Below are 23,731 nucleotides of genomic sequence, written 5' to 3'. Positions count from 1 at the left end.
TTCTATAATCAATTTGCCATAATTTTTAAGCATGTAAGAGATGATTTCATGGATAGCCATAGACTACATGTCTTTCAATGTAGACTTCCACTGAGAGGAACATATTAGACTATTTAGGAACTAAATTAGGAACTAAATTTAGACGGTCATACCAGCTTGATCATCACTGAAAATGTCCTTGAAATGTCCTGGAAAATGATCTCTGGAAAAGAGTGGGAACCCTGGTCTTGCTCAATGACACTTTGGCATGTGACTGCAGGAGCTGGGTTTGAACTACCAACTTTCCAATTAATAGATGACTGATTGATAGTGAGTTACAGCCACCCTGTTTATGAGTACTTAGGGTTTGTAATAATAAGTATACTTAGTATATTCACCAGGAACCACTATGTTGAGGACAGGAGCCTCCGTACATGGCGCGCACTTTTATCACTTAGCTCCAAGTTCATAGATATTTGGTCATCAATTAGAGGCAGAAACAGCTGAGCTTCTTTTATCACTTTATATTTTTATTTACATATATTGGGATGTATTGATGCGGGTAATCCAATCATAGACAGTGATACATCCAAACACACATCTTCCATCAACACACACACAGGTGGACAAAATGGGGAGCAGTACATGTTATACTAATGCCAAATCATTTCAAAAAAATACAAAAAGTTCAACAACAGTAACATTTGAAACCACCTCAGACACATTTCTGACGGGTAAGAATTTGAATAGAACAGGTAATGTCAAATATTAAAAGTCCAGCACTGAAATAATTATTGTTGTCAAAGATCATGAGTTGTGTTTGAAAGTAAATTCACTTTATGCAATGCCAAAAGACTTTATGGTTTTAACAAGTGAACACTGCTCAGACGATATAGTGATTAAGAATCACTCTTTCTGGAATGGATGTGTTAATTTCACAATATTCAACATACACTAATAACCTGTATGTACACACACACACACACACACACAGACCATAAGAAGCAAGCTCCACAGTACTACTTCATGTTAAATTTCCTTTCTGTGCCCGGGTCTTTTTCTGTCTGAGTGTATTTATGATTTAAGTGTTTTTTTTATGTGACCAACAAGCACCATTTAATGTAATAAGTTGCACGAAACGATGCAGATCATTTACATTAAAAACAATTATAAGATCCAGAGAGGAGCCAGAAGCTCCACTGTTTGTCATCATCAGCTGTGAGGAGGTCTGATACAGCAAAGGTTGGCATAACACACTGTCAGAATGGCACTCAACCTGAGTACACTCCATTCAATTATGAACCTGCCATGCTGGGTCAATTGCTCTAAAGGGCTTTCCAGTTGTAGTTTGCTTGTTCTCTGATCCGGATATTAAACAGGAGGAAGGCGTGACAGGTCTAATACCACATCGCAGGGGAGGTCTTTCTTCACACGGATTTGTAGAGAAGGCTGGTGCAAGTGCTTGATGCTTGTGGATCATTGTCGGCGGCTCTCCTTATACATGGTGCTTGTTAGTTACAGTAGTGCTGTAAAATATAAGTTTGAGGATATTAAAGGGAGAGGAGGGAGAGATCAGGACTACAGGGAGTTATACGTGAAGACTTACTGGTTACTACATGACTCATTCTGCAGCCTCTAGCTTGAGTTGTAACTTAGGCGGTGTATGAAATGTTAACATGTTGAAATGTACAGCCTTCAAGTACAACAGTTACATAGAGACTGTTACAACAGACAGGTTGATTAATCTTTCATATTATATATATTCATATGTAAACAACATTTCTATTTCTAAAAAGCCGCCCCCTGAGGTCCTGTACAGAGTGATGACATCTGCTCTGTAGAGGAGAGGAAACAACACGGGGTCCTTTCATGAGAGAGGGGATCAATGGTGGGATTTAGGTGCCTGGGCAGCAGATCGGTGGGCAGGTAGGTATGATGGTCTTCTGTTTTCTACTCGAGCGACTGCAGCATGAGGAGCTGCTTGAGGACCTTGGTCTGACTGGTCTCCCTGATCTCTCCTGCCAGGAACATCTCATCCACGACCGTGTACACCTTCAAGTGGAGAGACAGAAAATAGAGCAGTGGTTACTCAGACTTTGTATGATGAATCATCTTTGAATGCTTTTTCAGACAAGTACAGACAGACTGTGGTGAAACACTTTTGTAAGGGTGGAGGAAAATCAAGCTGACACATAGAGGTACAATACTGTGTAGTGGCATGAATATGGGATAAACTTCACTCCAACTTTGTAACTGAAAAATAAATTGATGCTTCATGTTACTGCTGGCTAATTTTTGCCTGTTTCTGGAGGGTTTGATATGAATTTAGCTTTTTATTTTTATACAGATGATTTTCAATTCCTTTTGCTCTTATGTCACACTAAATTTCAATTTTAGTCATATTTTCTGCGCTCTGTTAAGATAAGATAAGATAGTCCTCTACTTGTCCCACAACGGGGAAATTCAAGTGTCACAGTTACAAAGTAAACAGTGCAAAATAAATATATAAAGCAAACAAGAGCCTATAAAGTAACAATTATTAAAAATGTATTAGCAATTAAAAATTAAAGAGGTAAAAAATAAGCTGTTATAAAATGTTCTCCTTCTCCTTCCTGCGATGTGCGCGCTTCTCCGTCTCCAAGCGGGTTCTCTGCATCCATCGCGGCCTGGATCATTTCTCTTGCGCGCTGCTTTATCCAAGTAATGATCCTTATAATGCGTTTTGGTGATAAAAGTCTTTTGGCCGAAAACCGAAAATTTTCGGTGGCCGAATTTTTGGTGCATCCCTAATATTTTCTTACATTAATTTTCACAAAACTCTATAATAGTTTTCAAAAGGAGGGGTCCTGGTACCCACATTCAGGAAAAACTAGTTAAAAGTAAGACCAAACGTAATGAAATGATGCAAGAGGATTCAGACAGGTCAGGATTAAACAGGAGCAAAAGCACCACAGTCTACATTATATTCTCCCCTACACATAAAAGGGATGGGCTTCCTGTAGAACTACACAACACAATGCTAAGTCACCATCTGGTCTGTGGTCATCATTACTCATTTGTCCCTCCTGTCTCTGTCATCAAAATCTAAAAATAGCTGATGAGTAAATACAACAAGTGGCTAACTTTAGCTTACTTGAATCAACACTGCAGACATGAGGGGATGAATCAGAGTTTCTTACCACACACCTGAGAAAAGTGTGCTGAACTGAGCTTGTGAAATACTTCTGACCTGAGAGCAGTTGTACATTATGATGGATGTGGAACAGCGGGGAGTTCCTAACCTGATCGTAAAATGTTGGTTTCTATTATTTACGACACGTCAAACATGGGAGGGGTTTTGTTATGTTTCATGTAAGCAGAAGTTCAGACACGTTGATTGTTTTTCAGGACACCAGTTGAAAGGATGTATTTCTTTTTTGAGAAATATATTCCCCCTGCACTAAAATGATTTACGTTAATCTCACCGCATGACTGCCTCAGTTGGGAAAATGATATCAGTTGCCATGGCGTTGCAATGAAGGAAAGTTTCTCATCTTTCTTTTGTACTCCTCTGCTCCTTCTGACTGAGTACGATGTTCATAAAATATGAAACTCTCATGAGGAAACAATAATATGCAATGTCCTTACCTTGTAAAAGTTGAACACAAGGTCCAGTTCACAAACGTTGTGGAAATACTCATTCAGCACCTTAAAGGAAGAGAGGAACAATGAGAGATTCAGACTGCAGATAACCAAATGTATTCCTTTGAGAGGACACAAAGATGTATGGTAATTGTATGTCTTGATGTGGTGCACGACAGCAGAAATGAACTGGCGCTGCAGCAGCTGCAGAATCCACTTAACAACCATGTAATAAGCTGATTTCCACTACAAGGCTATTCATCTAAAAAGGCTCCAAATTAAAATGAATGTGGTTCTCGTCTCATCTTGTTTCCACAGGAGATTGTTTAGAGCAGCGATAGAGTGACATTTACGATGGCAGAATTACTGACCCCTTGTTAAGAATTCGCTACACTGAATACTGAAAGGCGCACCGTGCGGGCCTGCTGTGCAGTTTAGCTTTGTTTAAGCTAATAGGAGTACAGGTTCATTGTCTAAAGTTAATATCAAGTATAGCTTATAAAATTGATTATCTCTCCTTGAGAATGAGGAATATGTAACCAGCAGCTGACAAGCATTCCTTCATGGTCAAACATTACATCAAATGACCTTTACTCCTCAGGACTGTTGATAAAAAATGTTCTGCAGTTTCTCCAAGCCAAAACAAACAGTAGATTTAACCTTAATCTCATGGTTTCAGTCCAAACGGATTAATAAAGCCCACAATGAAAAGAAAATGTCTTACTAGTTGATAAATTAAGATGCGTAGGCGTTTTTCAACCAGAGGAACTTTTCTCCGGAACCACGTTCAGTTTTAGTTCAGAGGTAGATAACCCCCCCTAAAGAGCTACTGCTAGGGTGGTAGTACTTTTCAAAGGTCCCGGGGTTTTTGAGGGGGCAGGGCCTGCAATGCTGAACATGTCTGATTGGTAGATTACCTGCAGTGTTTTTATTCCAACCGCCGTCCGACAATAACATCACACACATCTGTCATTCATTAGTTTTTATTTGTTCTATCTGTTTTGTTTATGTGTGTACTTTTCAAAAGAAGAAGAAGCTGTGATTGACTTGATTTAGCAGCTAGTAACAGTAGTCTTCTCTAAACCAACAGCTAATGCGTCTCTCCCTGTGTTACGGTTTCAAAAGTGACCCTGTAAACTGGAGACCTTCAGCTGAACGTGTCAGTGATTGTGGAGTTTACACAGCTGTTGAAACACAGAGGGAGTTCCTTGAAATGCAAACTAGTTTAGTTTTTATTAAGATTTCAAAACATCCACATCAGATATTTAATGATTGTTAAAAGCGTTTATGAGGGATGCATCCGGCTGAAAGTCGGCAGTTAACAGGGTCGAGGTTTAAACCAAAACACTGGCGATCTCTGCCATGGCTTTTCAAGTAAAAAAACTATTTTAAAGCCGTGTTGAAATGTCTTTCCTACTCGCGCTTATCTCCTCTCACGTGTTGATTCAGTGAATCCATCTGCGATGTAATATAACACGATCTGAAACAGCCCGAGCTGAGTCTCTTCCATGCTAACAGGCTAACTGTTGCTCATAATGATACCTGCCTGCCCGTCTGCTTCTATGGTGTCATCTGTGATGGATGGCATTCACCTTTGTTTTACTGCCCTCTACTGGTCTGGTGGTGTAGTGCATTTACCTTTTTTTCCCCTTCATTTGTCACTGGCCTGATTTGCACAATCTACCCAGGACTTCAGCACGCAGTTGAAACGCAGACAACAATGGGGGCAGAGCACCTTTTTTAGTTCAGGGTAAAGTAGTTCTGGGGGCTAAAAGACCCTGGAACTCTTGGTCGAAATGCACCTCATGTAGGTGTTCTAAAGCCTCCAAAAACTGACGCCACTGTAAATACATCAAGTATTTGCAGAATTGCTGCCAAGTAGTGATTCACTGCTCTACTGAAAGGACGAATTATGATCAATACAGGCTGATGTGTCCTGCTTTTCAAGTCAACAAGCCTCTAAATGGAGCTCAACCAAACCCGACAAAACAAGGTCTTTAGTACAATAGTATACTTGCTCCTATTCAACACAGTATGCCTCTTGAATCAATTCAACATATAAGAGGAGGTCCAGGATCAAACACTGGCTTTAAAGGAACAGTGTGAAGAAAAGGGAATGTTAAGCAATATCTAGCCAGTTGAAACGCTCCATTGCTCAAGAAGCTGCTGTGATGCATGATCAGCATTATCCTCCATTTGTTTGAGTTTAGTTTTACATTACTGCAGTGTTTGTCTCTTTGAGCTGACTAGCACACAGTAGCTATTTCAGTGTTTTTGAAGCAGCAGTGCTAATAGCTGCTATCAGATTCTGTTCTTCCAGATCAGCTTTTCAAATTATTGATAAAGGCTTATTGCCAGCATCAACCCAGCCTTGACCCAGCTTTATGTCACTCTGATAAAGCTCCATAAAAATCACACCCTAAACTTAAAGGGCTGGAGAATGAAGTTCATTTCATTGGAATGCAGCTGAGTGTGTTTTGGAATCTGTGCCACGCTAGACCATGATGCTGAGAGGTGAAACTGAGTCATTTGTTTTCTTAGCAACAATATGCTGACACATTTTCTATTGTATACAGAATGATGTGATGAAGATAACAGTTGGAGTTGAAAATATCTTATTCACATCCTTAAGTAAGGCATGTTAACCACAAATAGGAGCACTGAAAAATAAGCTATCAATTTCTTCCACCAAATGTGTATTGGCAGCAGTCTCTGCTTTTCAACATGAGTGCAAGTTTGATATTCACAAGCAGAGGAGCGGAATCTTTGAGGGAAATCATTAACAGACATTCCTAAAAACAATCAGACCGTGAAAAGTAAATCATCATAGTTCACTTACTAAGTCTATAAATTATATGTGGTGTGTGTGGGTGTGTGTGTGTGTGAGTTACCTCTACAAAGTTGTGTATTCCCTCAAGGTATGCCAAGTTGTTATCAGTCACATCCACACAAATACAGAAGTACAAACCAGCGTAACGCCGGTAAATGATCTTGAAGTTCCTGAACTGTGAGAACAAAAACAGATAGAGCCTCATTACAGCTTTTCCCAACATATTATTACAATAACATCAGCTTTACTTGGATTATGGTTCGTCGTGTTAAAGGTGAAATACATGCATTCATTTCTTGCAACAAATCTGTATATAAAAAAAAGTCTCTTAAGAAGTTCAACATTATATAACAAACGTGTATGCATGAATCTGATCCAAGAAAACCTCGTACCTCCACAAAGTTGGTGTGTTTGGCATCTCTGACAGTTACCACAGCATGCACTTCCTCAATCAACTTCTGTTTCTCATCATCATCAAACTGCATGTACCATTTGGCCAGTCGTGTCTTCCCTGCTCGGTTCTGGATGAGGATGAAGCGGATCTTGGCGAAAAATTGGAGGAGAAAAAAATCCAGATTACTGAATTATACTTGTTTCTGGATTAACGTTACCTGTCAAAGTGATTAAAGACAGATTTAAGTTACATTTGAGCAAGATAGAGGTACTTGTTTTAAGACAATTCATCTTAAATATCTTGTGAAGTCGAACAATCTTGAAATGATATTGTTTTGGTTTGTAATTTAGAAGAAACATACATTTTTCAAACTGAGATCTTATTTGTCGGTCGTAGACTCTCTCACTGGCTGATTTTTATTTATAAATCTATTCTTGGACTTCTACCTACATATTTGTGTGTACACATGTGTAGAAGCCTCAGCCGATATTGCCTGCACTCTCAGGACATCATACAGTTGCAGGTCCCGAGAGTCAGAACTGAACTGGGCAAAAAGGCTTTTACATTTTCAGCCTTGTTTACCTGGAATGATGTGCAGAAGGACTTGAAACTGACACATATTGTAACTCTGGGGGAGTTCAAGTCACTCATAAAAGACAGAGGAACATGCTCCATTTGATCTTGTGATTGCACTGTGTGATCATGTAACCATGTGAAACTGTGACCGTATTCTATTTGTGTTGTTTTGTGTGCTTCTGTGTTGTAACCTATTTTGTGCTGCTGTCTTGGCCAGGTCACTCTTGAAAAAGAGGTTTTAAATCTCAATGAATCTCTTACCTGGTTAAAGAAAGAAAGAAAGAAAGAAAGAAAGAAAGAAAGAAAGAAAGAAAGAAAGAAAGAAAGATGAATAAATAATTAAATAAGATAAATATATGTTAAAGCAATAATTCAAATAATAATGGTTAAGATAGTATTACAAATAATAATGCAGTCCAGGGCTAAAAATAAATAACTCCAAATTCAAAAGGTTAAAAAAGAAATTATTTAATTAAAAAAAGAAATCTCAAATGGAGAAGTTGACATGACATTTATTAGTGCAAAAATATTTTTTTGAATGAAAAAATATGAATTGTTAGCATTCCTGGTTTATTCTGAGACACTAAGCTTTAAAATACTGGTAAAAAATATTGCTTAAAATAAGTTGTCCCTGCTAATTTTAAAAACACAGTTATCTAAATAATATGTCTTATTTTAAGAAATTTTACCAAGCTAATTTTCACTTGTTCTATTGGCAGATAAAATAAGAAATACGTTTTTTTTTTGTTTTTGGAGGGCATTTTTTTTCCGGTGCACGAATAAGCCAACAGCAGGGTTCCCACTCTTTTCCAGAGATAATTTTCCAGGACATTTCAAGGACATTTTCAGTGATGATCAAGCTGGTGTGACAGCCTAAACTTAGTTCCTAATTTAGTTCCTAAATAGTCTAATATGTTCCTCTCAGTGGAAGTCTACATTGAAGACATGCAGTCTATGGCTATCCATGAAATCATCTCTTACATGCTTAAAAATGATGGCAAATTGATTATAGAATAATGCAACCACAGATGTACAGCACTTTACTTAGTGCAACCAAGTAACAATGATGGGCAACTCTAGTCTCAGCTTTCTCTTTTCTCAATAAATATACAATTAGCTAAGTAAAAAACAAAAGAGCCAGCAAAGGACTATGGAAGCTGCCTAACTGAAATAAATAAATAAATAATAATGATCAGAGGATCAGTGCATTAAGATAAGATAAGATAAGAAGTCCTTTATTCGTCCCACAATTGGGAAATTTAAGTGTCACAGCAGCAAAGTAGACAGTGCAAAAGAGTATAAAGCAAACAAGAGCCTATAAAATGGCAATTATTAAAAAGTTATTAGCAATTCAATTAAATTAATTGACCGAAATAGAACTGAATGAAAAAAATGGCCATAAATGTTGAATGGGGATGTGTTTTTTTTTTAACCTTGTCAGGTCGCACGCAGTCACGTTGGAATAATTTTCCAGGACATGTTACTTTTTCTCCCATTTTTCAGGTGTTTTCCCAGTTTTCCAGGTTTTCCAGGACGCGTGGGAACCACGAACAGTCAACACAACTTGTTGGCTGTTATTTGTATGTTCTAGCTGTCAACAGTAAATCCTCGACATCTGGCAGTATTTCATTAACCATGATTTATCATCTGATAATTGTAGTTACCGGTTTACATGAACGGTTAGCGTTAGCTAAAGCTATCTTTGAGTCCTGCGGAAGCTGGACCACACCCGTGAATTTGACACTCTTGTACAAGACCTTTGTCAAAGTAAGAATTAATTCCCTGCGATATATATCAGAGAAGTGTTTTTCGCACTGTGAGGTTAAATATCGTGACTTCATGTCTGTGGCCTAGTCTGCTTTGACTGAATGAAGAGGTTATCCTGCTAACTCTTCACTGCTAAAGCTAGCGGTAATACGTTACTACTATCAGCAGAAATGGAACAATGTTAAAATGCAACATATTTACCATTGTCTCCTCCTGAATATGGACCTCAGAGGCTCCAGAATATCACGTTCCTGATCTTTTATGCTACGATTTTACAGAGAAACATAAGTAATTTCTTCGACAGACTGTCCGCTATCTCGTCTGAGCTAACAGGAAGTGCAGCCCGATGCTTAGCTGCGTTGCATGCTGGGGATTGTAGTTCTTATTGCAATGTTTAGAACGATAGGAAGGTAATATTGCACTACAAGAACCAGTATCCCAGAGATGTCCGGTACAGTGGATCACATGAGAAACGAAAGGGCGATAACTTTTATTTTTATATCACCCAAAAGTTGTTATAATGAGTTTAACTTTTTAAATCTCCCCTTAAAACTAATTTTACATACTTGCTTTTATGTGACTTTATCTTTCTAACCGCTTTTACCTCTATTTTAATTAATTTTAATTTTTATCCAACTAACTGTTGTTTTAAATTGTATTTGATTATTTATTGTTTTAATTTTTTTTTTCCTTAATCATTTTAATGTTCCTAATTTATCCTGAACACTTTTTCTTGTGTAGTTGTGTATTTATAACATTTTTTTTTCTTTTGTGGTACTTGTTCCTGGCTACTGTGTTTAAAAAAATATATATATTATTATTAATAATAATAATAATAATAATAATAATAATAATAATAATAATAAGTTATTTTAGTCAATTTTTAATTTTTTTTTACTCTTTATGACAAGCCCCATCTTGCACTGATGTTGTCACTGACATGTTGGCTGTTGAGTGTTGTTTGTCTGTCTGTCTGTTAGTGTTTGTGTTGTTTATGACAAGCTGGTATACTGCAAACCAAATTGCCCTCTGGGATTAATAAAGTTCTCTGAATCTGAATCAAATTTTTCCCCATGTGATGTCGTCCTCTTACTCTGTCGTCCTCTTACTCTAAAAACCTATTTTATTGTCCTTTTAATGCTTTTATTTACTTGTCCATTTGTATTTATTTATTTATTTATCTTTTAATTTATTTATTCTTGAAAAACCTCTCAACAATGATTTACTGGTCTATTGTCCCACCACTTCATTCTGTTTAATTTACGTGTATTCTTTTTAACCCCTTGCATTGCATTTTGTTTTACTTTGTTAAAATTCCCCCTCCCTGTCGTTCAAAACCTTTGCTATGTTATTTGAACCATGCCTTGTTTGTCAAAGCACTTTGTAAACACTTTTTTAAAGGTGCTATATATATATACATTTATTATTATTATTATTATTATTATTATTATTGACATATAAACACATTATTTGACGCTTAGAATTCCATTTTGCGACCACAGTCTTAAAAGTGTTGCGTAAGTGTTTAAGTAAACTAAATATTTTTTTCAGAGATTGTATGCCATATTGTTGTTCATCAAGATTACTCTCAAGACACAAAATAACTTCATATTCCCATACCTAATCCAAAAATAATTAGATGTAAAACAAAATAAAAATGATAAAAAATACAAATATGAAAAATAAAAAGGCCATTCATTGTTGGAGTTAGTATTTTACCATTAATTTCATAAGTGTGTTTGTGTGTCTGTCTGTATGTAACATATGTGACACGCCTTTGAATATCCTGCTCACAGAATACAGTTTGAAAAAACATCCTTATAAATCTACACCCTCTTGAGGTTACATCAGTTGTGGCTGTTTTCTGCAGAGTCAGGACTCAGAGTTTGTTTACTGGTCGGATTGGGCAGCCAGTTCACCGCTGAACATTGCTCAGACAGCGTGGACAGCATACCTCTCTTTCTCTGAGCTTTCTGGGTGTTTAGGGAATCAAGAGGGGGATGGGGGAGCTGTGATTGTCAGGGATTGCACAACAGTGAAAGAAGGAATGTGCTTGCCCTTGGGACCCAAAAATATTTCAGCTGCAAATACAGAGTGGGCTGAGGTGGGACAGGGAAAATAAATAAAAAGTAAAGGAAAACCAACCAGTGAGTAAACAATAAATGTAGAGTCCTTTCTTTTTCTGCTGTGTTTGTATGCTGGCGTGCCCAGGATAATAAGCAGTGCAAAAGTGGTAATCTTTACTATTCAAGATGGCAAAAATAGCCTCATGAATTTAACAGTCAAATGTAGCATAGTCATAGAGCTGGTACATGTTGAAGATAACTCTCAAGAGAAGAGATCTACAGCACAGGCAGATTATTCATCCGAAACTTTGACCCCTGCTAATCTTGCTCTGTGCGATTGCGGTCATGCAAATATTGCTGTGAACATAGACTCTAATGTGATTGGATAGAAGCTTGTATACTTATTCCAACGCAGGGGAGTGCACCTTGAACCATGCCACGAGGGTTTGTTTAATGCTGGATCATATTTCAAGCTGTCAAGACACAAGTTCTCTTTTACAGTATTATTTTTTAAACTTATGTAGCAACATAAGAGCTTGTCTTGGCCAACAGTTATTTGGGCCTTATACCTTTGATTTTATATTTACTTTATAATCAAAGAATGTGGTTTTACAGCTGGTAGCAGCATTTGTTTCCATGTCATGTAGAGTCTAAAGTACCAGGTTAGAATTGCATGTTCAAGGAAGAAAGTTCAAGGGGGAAAAGAGGAGGATTCCAGGAGAAGCTCTCAGAGCAAGACACCAAACATCTGTTTGAGGAGTTAGTACAAGCAGTCATTTCGCAGAATTGCAAATATTTCTTAAAGCAGTCTGACGTATTTGCAATTTATTTGAAAAAAAGTTACCACAGGGTCTTTAATTCGTCATCTGAGTACAGGCAACTTCTTAACAACTCTTTAACCAAGTGAATTACTGAATGCACAACACAAAATCAGGACCTATCTTTGAGATGATGGATTTTTTTCTTTGAGGAGGTATTAAATATCCTCCCCTCGGTGCAGCTTGATGAGGTTTTAGGAGGAAGATTTTGTGGAACACATTTGTTATCCCTCATGAAGGCACACAACATCAAAATCTTCAAGGGTGACAAATTTTGGAGATTGCTCGGGGAAACAGGAATCTGTTGAGAAAAGAAGTGGTGAGTGAGGCGTGGGACCAAGAGGGTGAAGGGACCAAAATATAGTCAATTCATTACAATCATGACGACGTGACTCCATTCTTTTTTAAGTCTCTGAAAGTGTTGCAATAGAAGGAAGTGGAATACACAAGAGTAGTAAAGCAGAGAAAAACAAAAAAACAGACAAGTGCGGTGATTATTATCCCACAAACAAACTAGACCTTTGTTAGGACTGAACTGGAGCCTAATGTAAACAGTACCAAGCAGTTCAAATGATGGTTAATGTATTAAGCCTATTTGAAACATGTTTGAGAATGATATCTATATATAAACTCCATCGCTTATTTACAGTGTAACGTTCTTAAAAATGTTTATTTATGTAAACAACATTCCATTCACAGCAGCTCAATCTTGAGTAACAGCAGCACTCATGACTGTCTTATTTATAGCTGTCGTATTATTCCATCATTCTCTGTTGTAGCAAGTCAGATGCTGTAAGATGATCTATTTAACAATGGGCAGGGTTAATCATATACTCCTCGAAAAATGAAGAGACCACACCAATTTTTTCTTGGATCAGCATCTCTATGTGCAGAGAAACAATTCTGTTTTAGTGTCTGTTGAATTTCAACAACGGCACACCTCGTTCTTCAATGAGTCACTGATTTGCAGATCACCCGGCAAGCCAATGAACCAAACGGAACTGTTTGGATTTTTGAATCAAGAATGGCATAACGGCATAACATCCCCAGCTCTGTAATTGAATAGCCTAAATAATAATATTGTATATGCAAGTTAAGAAGTTAGAGGAAAGTTGTATTCAAAATAATGTTTTAAAAAATGTGCATTTTACTCTAATTAAAAAACACTGTAAATAATATAACCAGACAAATTTGCAATGGTCTCCTATTTCTTTCTGGAACTGTTTGCACAGTGAAAATGATGGTTTGTCTCACCCATGTATACCTTTACCTCCAAATCCCTTCTTCTCTTTTCTTATTTAGCTGTTTAATGATTTACCAAACAGGGTTAACACACCTTGCTGTGGTACTATAGCCCTTTAAATATGATGACTGATATGTGTTAGTGCTTATTAGGATCCCTTTCGGTGAAGACTAATAAAAGGATATGAAAAAGGAAAAGAATATAAACTGACAACATTTAGCTGTATAATAACCAAACCATATCAAAGTTATGTTCATTTCAATTAAAGGTATGTCAAGTGTAGCCAACATCAATTAAAACTTTTTTTTCCCCATTTGTAATGGCAGTAACAGGGTGTATAATATGTTTAAAGCTCCTTTGATAAGTCTTTATCTGGTTATGATACAGATTCAAGTGATACAGAGGCCTCTTTACAACCTATGGAGGCCAACAAGACAATCAGTAATTATCTCTTTATTGTAATTTATAATGCCTGAAACAACAGCAAGGGTATGTGTCAGGTTAGACACTTAACAGCACACTGCAGAAACCGCCATCCTTTGACTTCTGAAAAAATGCAGGATGATTTGGGTCAGAAAGTACGTACAAAACAAAACCAGCTAAGTGATTAGATGTACATTTTTGCCTACAGGGGGCGCCCAAATGGACAGAAACTGTTCCTCACAGTAGCTTTAAAGTGAGTTAAAATCACTTGAGTGACTACTTCAGTAATTTTCAAAGTTTATCTTTGAAATTATTCTCCTTAACACACAGAATACAACAACTGAATATACTACTTGTAAGATGCAACAACTGAAAAATGCCACAAACATAAGATAGAAAAACTGAAAATATAAATAAGTAAAGCAAGTATTGCTTATGGTAAGTGTTTTTAAAATCGAGAGGTGCTGATAGAGAAATTGAGACTTTTAAACGTAAATAAAAACGTATTTATTCAGTCTGGCTTTTATGTAGGGTTTAACAATTTTATTAGCTACCTTTTACTATAATATTGATTTAAATGTTGCTTTATTATTTTAGTAATTCTAACTGTTGTCTTATTCTATTTAATGTATTTATTCATTCATTTATTTAATTTTTATTTATCTACTCAGTTTTATTGATATTTTTAGCCTTAGTTTTATTTTTCAACTCTTATCCTTACCCTTTTTTAAAATCTATTTATTTGAACTATTTGTATTCTAATTTTGATGCTTTAACTTATTTTAATTACACATATTTTATTTTTGGTGTGCATTGGTCTCTATTTCATTTTATTTTATGTTGTTCCTATTTCTAATTTGTATTATTACTATGTTTCTTCTTATAATTATTGTCCCCAAATATGTCTTGCCATTGTCTCATTTCTGCTTCTTTCTCGTTCTTCAGTCACTGTAAAGCACTTTGGGTTGCATTTGATTTGTCTGAAAGGTGCTATATAAATAAATACGGAAGAGGATAAGGGCCACTGAAAGAAAAAAAAAATTAAGGTAATTTTTTTTTTTAATTATTATTCTGAGATTTTCAGAATTCTGACTTTCATCTCAGAATTCTGAGATGAAAGTCAGAATTCTTAGTTTATTCTCAGAATTCTGAGTTCATTCTCAGAATTCTTTTATTCTCAGAATTCTGAATTCATTCTCAGAATTCGTTTATTCTCAGATTTCTGACTTTTTTCCCTGAATTCAGACTTTTTTCTTAGAATCCTGAGATTAAAGTCAGAATTCAGACTTTTTCTTAGAATCCTGAGATTAAAGTCAGAATTCAGACTTTTTTCTCAGAATTCTGAGATTAAAGTCAGAATTCTTAGTTTATTCTCAGAATTATGAGTTTTTTTTCTCAGAATTCTGACTTTTTTCTCTGAATTCTGACTTTTTTCTTAGAATCCTGAGATTTAAGTCAGAATTCTGACTTTTTTCTCAGAATAATAATTAAAAAAAATTATTGACCTTAATTTTTTTTTTTCAGTGGCCCTAATCCTTTTCCGTAAATAAAGCTTGATTGATTGATTGATTGATTGATTGATTGATATTTTATTTTTAAATATAAAAACACCAATTTAAATATATGTTTAATGTTATAGTTACCATTTACATTAGAAGAGGGATGAACGGCGACACAAAGCAATATTTTTCAATGATAGTGTGCTTGTGTTGTAATTGTGTCCATGAACCGCTGGGCGAGTCTCTCTCTCTCTCTCTCTCTCTCTCTCTCTCTCTCTCTCTCTCTCTCTCTCTCTCCCTCTCTCTCTCTCCCTCTCCCTCTCTCCCTCTCCCTCTCTCTCTCTGTATGTGTGTGAATAGGAGGGGAGATGCTGGATTCGGGAGAAGGTCCGCCATTATTGGGAAGCTGAAAAAAATAGACTTAAACACACCGTCACACATTTAGCTCGTACGGGGCTTAACATTAGAAAGGAGAACCCAGCGGGTCGGGACGCGCCGCTGGACACTGAAAAAGCGACGCTTTGGTTTAGTGAAGGCAGAGCCTGTTTGTCGTGTTTCCTACGGACTCTTTTATTTTTGACACAACAAAGGAAATAATAATTGGTCAAAACAACGTGGTGGCTGAACCAAGAAGGAAAAACACACACCGAAACAGCGCTTGTTTCCGACGCCTCCCCCTTTCTCCTCTCGCCCAGTCGTGGTGAAAAGCCTGAGTTTGAACAGCATTTTTTCTCTTTCCTGACCAGATTTGAGTTGTTTTTTTCCTCCTCTCTCTTCTCCTTTAGACGGAGAAAGAGAAATAAGCATGTGAAAACTTCAGACTGGTGAAAAGGAGCACGTAATGTTGGGAGCAGTGGACAGAGAGCGTGTTTGCTGAAACAAAAGCGGAAAATAATCGATGTGAGTGCTGCTGGGAAGTGTTTTCGTCTGTTTTTTAAAAGTCTTTCACCGGCTGTGAGTCGCAGGCAGAGAAAGAAAGGAGTGGACGAAAGCTGGACAGAGGGAGGAATGCTATGGTATGTAGCCTGTACTCTTTTTTTTCACACAACATAATACACGTGAATGGTCAATTAAATGAGCTGAATTGAACTGGAGAGACATTTAAAGGCGTTAGCTACAGGGGATAATTTGGAAAGCTGCGAATAACAAGAAACTGGGAGTCAACCCCAGTCCCCTGAGTGCTGGTGTGGTTAAAAACCCTTTCCTGTGAGAAATCCTGATATTTATTACAAGTATTGCATGGGTGTGGAGAAAAGAAAACCAGGTTGTAGTTGTCCTGTGTGTCTAAATGGGAAGTTGGCAAAGGAGAAAGGAGGTCATAAAAATGGATCTTGTCCAAACATTAAAATTGCTTGTACAACAACACCTGGAATGCATCGGTCTTGTCTAGCACTGAGAAACTCCTTGAATATAAAACCTTAATGACTTCTGATTACAAATGTTATTTTTTAAGGGTACAGGTTTGATGCTGTGTCTGCATGTCTTACATGTATATTATGCTGATCCAACTCCAAAATTAGTTGAATTCAAAATGAGGCTTGGTGTACTTTGTGTTTTCTGTATTGGCATATTTGGCAGCTTCCCAGCCTTTAACAGATTGAGGTCATAATGTAAGCTCTAACACATAAGAAACTTGACTCAGGAGTAATTATTTCCCCTCTCATTAAATGCCCCACTAACATCAAAGCTGCATGTACAGGGCTTCCTGGTGACACAGTCAGCTAATGTGCATACGCCCTGCCGGGAGGTGACAGGATGTACAGTGAATGTCTCGCCATTTTTCCACCAATTAAATATCTCAGGTGGGGATATGTAACTTGCCTCTTTGAATGCTGCATGTCTACCTTTCAATGTTGTAAGATAAGGTAGAAAATATAGTTATAATGGTGGTAATGATGATACAATTAACTCTAATATTAATCTAGTTTTGTGCCAGAAGTAGTCACCGGTGTGTCATGGCTTATACAGCCACTGCAAAGTGGTCATCACCCTGCCAGCCACTCCCTTTTTGTCAGTCCTCACACAGGACTTCACTTCTTTCATTTTTAAAGTGATTTTTTCCCCCCTCCTGTCATTGGGTTATTGATTTAAGATGGATGGTAAGAAGACTTCACAGAGTGGGAGAAGTGGCAGAATGTGTGAGAAGGGTTTCGATGTGGCCCTACCACAGAGCTGCGCAGCGTGGACTTTACTCCTGCTGTGTCACTGCAAGAGAGAGAGGGGACATTCAAAACAGCAACTTAGCAATTTGAGGAAAGTTCTGCAGTGTTATCTTGTGCATTTCACATCAAGACAATAAGCTGACTGCTAACACCACATTGGTAGGCAGGCATTTGACTGATTCTGATACCATCTCTGGTATTGGTCTCTGATACAGCCAAAAATCAATCTGGTATCGGCGAGTACACCAGCCTGTGTAACAATATGTTACTATCATTTATTAGCCCTCCAAAAAAATTATCTATGTGTCAGGAAAATGAGTTTTCCACACACATCCCTTCTATTGTTATACACTCCAGGATAAGAGTTCCTGGTACCAGCCAGTACTTATATGCGTTTTTCGACCGCAGAAACTTTACCCCCGGACTAAGGACTTTACCCCTGAACTACATGCGTTTTGACCGGAGGAACCAGGGTCTAAATTTTGTTCAGGGGTAGTTAATCTCCCCCTGAAAAGCCCCTGTTTTGGGGGTAGTTCTATTCAAAGGTCCTTGGACTTTCGGCTGAACATAAGGGTGTTTGTGGAGTTTACACAGTTGTTGAAACACAGAGTGAGTTCCTGGGAATGCATGCTAGTTTAGTTATTTATTAAGATTTCAAAATATTATTTAATATAATTTTTTTTCTCCATATGTCACTGGCCTGATTTGCACAATCTACCTGGGACTTCAGCCCACGGTCGAAACGCAGACAACAATGAAAGCAGAGGAACCTTTTAGTTCAGGGTAAAGTAGTTCTTGGGGCTAAAAGACCCCAGAACTCTTGGTCGAAATGCACCATATCTGAATATGTATCAGGAAGGAAAACATGGTAGCACATCTCTTACTTTTTTGATGCGTTTCTTTGCTTTTCATCAACCTTATTTTGAAGATCTGGATATAGAGGAAGTAAACACACTCACACTCACACACATACATTTCTTGGTAAGACGGTCTCTTCGCTCTCAGGTAAAAGCATTAGCAGCTGTCAGCACTTCTGTTCTCTGCTTGATTGGGCCCTTTGCTGTGCAGTCACACCTCTCCAGGAAGTCTCCTTCTTCTCCCTAATAGCTGTGCCATTTGCCCATGCAGGCAGCAAGCCGGCTACCAGCATACCCACTCACCCCTGTCTGTCTGTCTGTCTGCCTGTCTGTGTTCCTGTGGGCTGTGGATCTCGTTGTGAGTCCCTGGGCTAGAACATGTTCCTAGGATTAGAGGAGGGCAGGCTTTGTTTGTCAGGATGTAGGCCAGAGATGCGGATACATGCTTTGATGAGGGCACTGGAACAGAGATTCTGTCCCATGTTATGTGGACGGATAAACACAGGGTTTGGCACACGTCCGAACGGAAACAGTGGAGGGGGTATCGGCTACTCATATCACGTCAAATTCTAATAGCGAGCACTTGACTTTTCAAGGAATCAAACGAGGAAGGTAATTGGAGAGTGCTTGAGCTCTTTAGTGTGAAAAATGCCCCAAATCAGCAGGCCAAGCTGTGAGCACGTTGTTTCAGCAAGGGACATTGTAATACTGCAATTTGAGATCTTGCAGCACACCATATTATTTTAATGTCTACACAAGCTTTTACTTCAACAATCTACTGCTCTGCTGAATCAAACAGTGGCCTCTCACCTTCTCCTTTTCAGATTTCGCAGCTAGCATACCTGTCAAGGCAGGGCGGCTGAAAATGTGCAGATCGCTAAATCTCTCCCTTTTCTTGTATTACAGGAGAGGTTTGCTTGTGAGTCAGTGTGTAGCCTCTGTTTGATGGAGAAAGGAGCTAATTATAGCGGGCAGCTTTGGAGTTTGGTGGACCAGATTACAGTCACTCTCCTCTCAATGGCGGCCTTGTTCTAGTGGCCGATTATTAGGCAGAGAGAAGTGCATTCTGGGATGATTGTATCTGAATTTCCATTAGAAAGTGTGCCTGCCTCAGATGAACTGAGGTTCCCTTCTCTCTCCCCACAGTTCCAGCTCTCTCGCTCATTACAGATTTGCAGATGGGGACAGCCTGATATAAAGGCCTCTGTAGTGTGGCCTGCTCTGTTTTAGAGCCAGTGGAAGTCTGTGTCCTGAATGGACGAATTATGTCTGAGGGAACTGACCCCGACTCAGCAAATGGTGGCTTTGCCTAGTTTTTATAAGGGAATTTATATTGAAATCAAGCAGCAACCTCCGCTCTGAAACTATGAAGCCCATGCAAAAGTGTTATAAACTGCAATTCATCAAGAATCCGCTTGAGGTTGGCTGCAGAAACACCGGGAACCACATACACACCAATTTAAAAATGACGATCTTTGCAGCATTAGTAAACATGTTTACAGCCTGGTTCAAAATGGCTTGGCTCTACGTAGCTAATTTCTCCATCAGCACACACTGTACGGGGGTGAATTTTTTCTAACGTGACGGTTCAGAAGATATTAAGATTACAATTTTTTGCCGAAATAAGGGCATGACTGACTTGACTTCCGGGAAGGAACGCATAACTGTTTGCGAGGAGGCTCAAACTCCGCCTCTCTACGTCACACTAAGGCTGTTTTCGAAAGGGCCTACTGTACTAGCAGTACGTACTGATTTGGCCAAAATTCAGTAAGTAGTAAGTGAATAAGAGCAAAATCTGCAGTACACTCAAACTACCTGGATGTCTACTGATTCGGGAAAATTTCACAGTCTGCATCGAACCAGTCTGCCTCGCGTACTGTTTCTCTTTTTTTGATGGGGGAACTCAGTTTTTATGTGCTTTGAAAATTATTAAATGCCATATAAACCACTTCCTAACTTTTTAAATCATAAGTGGATGCCAAAGAAACAGTTTCGCTATCAGCTTGTCCGTTGTTTACTTCTGCATTCCGAAACCGGAAATCCAGTGACGTCTGGCCCAAGGTACTGCAACACAGGTAGAACAGAACAGACATACTACAGACTAAATTCAAACGTAGTATGTAGTAGGCAGTACCTACTGCATCAGTAGGTAGTATGTAGCAGGCCGTTTCCAAAAACAGCCTAAGCCTAAGTTGAGTTCCAATATGGCTGCCGCTGTCGATTGGCTTCAAAACAGCGTTTAGGAACAGATGGGTGACTTCACGGATACTGCGTCCATTATTTATACAGTCTATGATTAAAACATATTCTTAATATTTCTGTGCATAATCCCTCTTTATAGCTTATAGTGAAATCAATCAGTGCTAAGGATTACATTTGCTGTATATTCCCATCTACTGCCATCATGGTATTGCTTTTTCAATACTAATGCTTTCTTAATGGATAATGCCAGTAGAAAGTAAGGGCTTTAGATGTGATTCACGGTGTAAATGGTGGTCACGGGGCTCAGTTTGGTTTTCTTCATGTTTCTTGGCAAAAAAAAAAAAAAAGACAGTGACACTGTTTGGAAGCACGGTGGTCATGGAGATGAAGGACCAGGATGTAAACCACAGAGGAATGGTGACCTCTGGACGTGAGCGGTCCTGTTTTGCTTTTCCAGCTCCAATTACACAACAAGAGAGACGAGGGTAATGGGGCTGTGGTAATTTGAAAGGGCTGTAGAGAGGGAACATGAGGGGAGAACCAGTGAGGGAGTGACACAACAAAGTTGGTAGTCAGTTGGAGAAGGGAGAAAAAAAAAGGTGCAGGAATTGGAGAGTGTAAAGTAAAGCGAGAGCAAACTGCTGCCAGTTTGTGCTTCAGGCTGTGTTCCTGGTATGTGCCCTTTCAGCTTTGTGCTCAGGGATCAACCAATCAATGACAGCCATAAGTAACCCTGCTGCTTGGCTATTGGCCACAGCTGAATTCCATGACTCAGCATGTCCGTAGATAAGATGTTATGATTGAGTCACTGCCAGTGAAATGAGGCCACAGCCTGAGTTCAATAGGTTGGACTTTGGCTGCACACAAAAGCTTGCACCGCCTACATAGAAAGCCAGAACAGTTCATAAAGTTCTCCCAACTTTTTGAGATTTTGTAAAGGGCCAGCCCAAAATGTGAAATTTGTCAAGCACAAAAAAACTCCATTAAATTATCATATCAAGGGTATAATAGGCTCTGATTGTTTTCCAGTGAGTCAGTGTTCATGCTGGCTGGGATTTTGAAAGACTGCAGACACTGGAAACCTCTCACCCTCAGAGACAAAGACAGACTGCCCTGATATCCACCTACACACATATTAAAGGATAACTTTAAACGTGTTAGTACTCTGTGGAAACGTTTCCCACATTAACCCCAGACTTAAGTTTCCGATTTTGTCCAAACCTGTCTCTGACCTAAATTAATCTCATTCTCAAAGTTCCAGGTTTTATTACCTAAATTGGGCCAGAGTTAGGAGGAGAAGTCTTTGTGTGTCATTGTCTGACCTTTTTTTCCCCGGAGATTCTCCCATATGGCGGCCCTGGGTTTCCTGAAGGATGTCCACCTATGATGGCTGGTTGTGTCAAGGGGGGAAATGGGAGGCCAGTAGAAGTGGACTGTCAGGGAGGAGTGGAAGAGGAGAGCTGAGGGATGTTGGCAACAATGGATTCTTTTGATTCGACTGATAATCAAAAATATCACCCAAATTATGAGAATAAACCAGCCACTTAAGTTTGAAAGACTTCCTTTATGCAGATGACTATTTGTTTTATATATGCTATCTCCAATGGCAGTACATTATTTTTAGTATTATAAAAGATGAAAGCACAAAGGGTGGCCTTATTATCCTATGTTATGTATCTGCTAGAGTAGTGCTGCATATTCCGATCCCGCCTGTGGATGAATAGAAAGCTCAGTACTCAAGCAAATCGCGGTTAAGAGCTCAATGAACGACCATCTTTTGCGTCCTCTTCGGAAGTTAGAGAAGTAGACTTTTGGATGGTGTATATAGTCCGTATACTTTTCTCTCTGATCTCTACTGTGGAAAAGTGTTGGACTTCCTGGGGCATCTTTAGACAGATTCATTTGATTAAAAAAAAGTTAGAAAGAACTCTTTTGCCTGCAACTTGTGCGTTACCCAAAAAATCAACCAATCAATCTTTATTTTTATAATGCCAAATCACAACGAACGTTATCTCAAGACGCTTTTACAAAAATAGCAGGTCTAGACCGCACTCTATGCTAATTTATCAACAGAGACCCAACACCAAAATTTAATCCACCATGAGCATTGCCCCTCACAGTATTAAGCTAGCCACAGCGGCGAGGCAAAACTTCCTTTTAACAGGCAGAAACCTTGAGCAGAACCAGACTCATATTAGACGGCCATCATGCTTCGACCGAGTCGGAGTTGGAAAGAGGTATAGAGGAGAAAAAAGAGAGAGAGCGATGATGGTGATGAGACGAGTAGTAGTTGTAGTAGTAGTAGTAGTAGTAGCTGTCGCCGCTGGAGTCCAGCATGTCTGTATCAACTGGAGTCTGGAACGGCAGCTCAGAGGGACCTACGAGACAAGGGAGCGCAGGGACTCCAGAAAGGTCTATGGTTAGTAACTTTCAATGGGACAGGGAGAGTTAAAGTAAGTTGCGGGGAAGGGGATGAGCTAGGATCCCAGTGTGTCAGTGCGCCAGTCCACCGGCAGTCTAGGCCTATAGCAGCATAACTAAGTGCGGGTCAAAGCCTGAGCCAGCTCTTACTAAGCTTCATCAAAAAGGAAAGTTTTAAGCCGAATCTTAAAAGTAGAGGGGGTGTCTGCCGCCCAGACCCTGACTGGTAGATGATTCCAAAGGAGAGGGGCCTGATAAGTGAAGGTTCTACCTCCCATACTACTTTTAGAGACTTCAAGAGAAAGAAAAAGAAACAAGCTTTATGCTTAAGCAGCTCCTGGCACATGTACCATTTCAATAACAAAGCATCCTCACCTCAGCCTCTCTCCTCTACTCTTCAAACTGCTTCATAAAGACTGTAATAGAAAGAATATGAAGTGTGACTAACTGAGCTATTAGCTTTTCATTTTTACACATTAGCAATAATAAGATTATGTGTTTCGTAGTCGTAGGCTTGCTGTGTTAGACCGCGTTAAAGGGTTTTTGTACAATACTCAGGCAAATTCAGATTTAATTACTCATCCACCACTGTTTTTTAAGCTCACGAGCACTGCTTGGCAACAGATGTGCAACAATTTATGTAGTGAAGTGCCTGAGAGCTCATCCAAAGCCATGTAAACAGTCATTGGAGCAGCACGGCGATGGCAGAGAGCACATATCACGGAGGATTATTTAATTCACATGCGTTCAGGCTGATAGAAGACTGACAACAGCTCCTGAAAGATGTGCAAGAAAACCACTATCTTCTTACCATCCAGATCACTCTTGTTCTCTTCCCCTGCAAGGACGCTGAGTATCAATCAACTATGAATC

General features: G+C 38.8%; 2 protein-coding genes and 1 long non-coding RNA gene across 3 annotated transcripts in view; 1 reads left to right on the top strand and 2 right to left on the bottom strand.

The window, feature by feature from the left end:
• Positions 1-488: 488 nt before the first annotated feature.
• Positions 489-9,532, bottom strand: ap2s1 (adaptor related protein complex 2 subunit sigma 1). Its single transcript, XM_034700995.1, has 5 exons — positions 9,369-9,532; positions 6,823-6,972; positions 6,492-6,605; positions 3,607-3,666; positions 489-2,031 (listed from the first exon to the last, which is right to left on the bottom strand). Exons 1-5 carry the CDS (start codon positions 9,369-9,371, stop codon positions 1,930-1,932), a joined length of 429 nt encoding a protein of 142 aa, XP_034556886.1. The 5' UTR covers positions 9,372-9,532; the 3' UTR covers positions 489-1,929.
• A 2,511-nt stretch (positions 9,533-12,043) lies between these two features.
• LOC117825097 lies at positions 12,044-21,870 on the bottom strand. Its single transcript, XR_004633782.1, has 3 exons — positions 21,760-21,870; positions 17,382-17,421; positions 12,044-12,352 (listed from the first exon to the last, which is right to left on the bottom strand). It is a non-coding gene; the product is annotated as an uncharacterized LOC117825097 (long non-coding RNA).
• Positions 15,575-23,731, top strand: part of arhgap35a (Rho GTPase activating protein 35a) — a 93,981-nt gene continuing 85,824 nt past the window's right edge. The window contains 1 exon segment of the mRNA XM_034700735.1: positions 15,575-16,232. The gene's annotated coding sequence lies outside the window, so the exon portion shown is untranslated.

This window comes from Notolabrus celidotus, chromosome 14 (genome assembly GCF_009762535.1).
Source record: "Notolabrus celidotus isolate fNotCel1 chromosome 14, fNotCel1.pri, whole genome shotgun sequence".
NCBI classification, from domain to species: Eukaryota; Metazoa; Chordata; class Actinopteri; order Labriformes; family Labridae; genus Notolabrus; species Notolabrus celidotus.
This window is presented reverse-complemented; position numbering and strand designations above follow the sequence as displayed.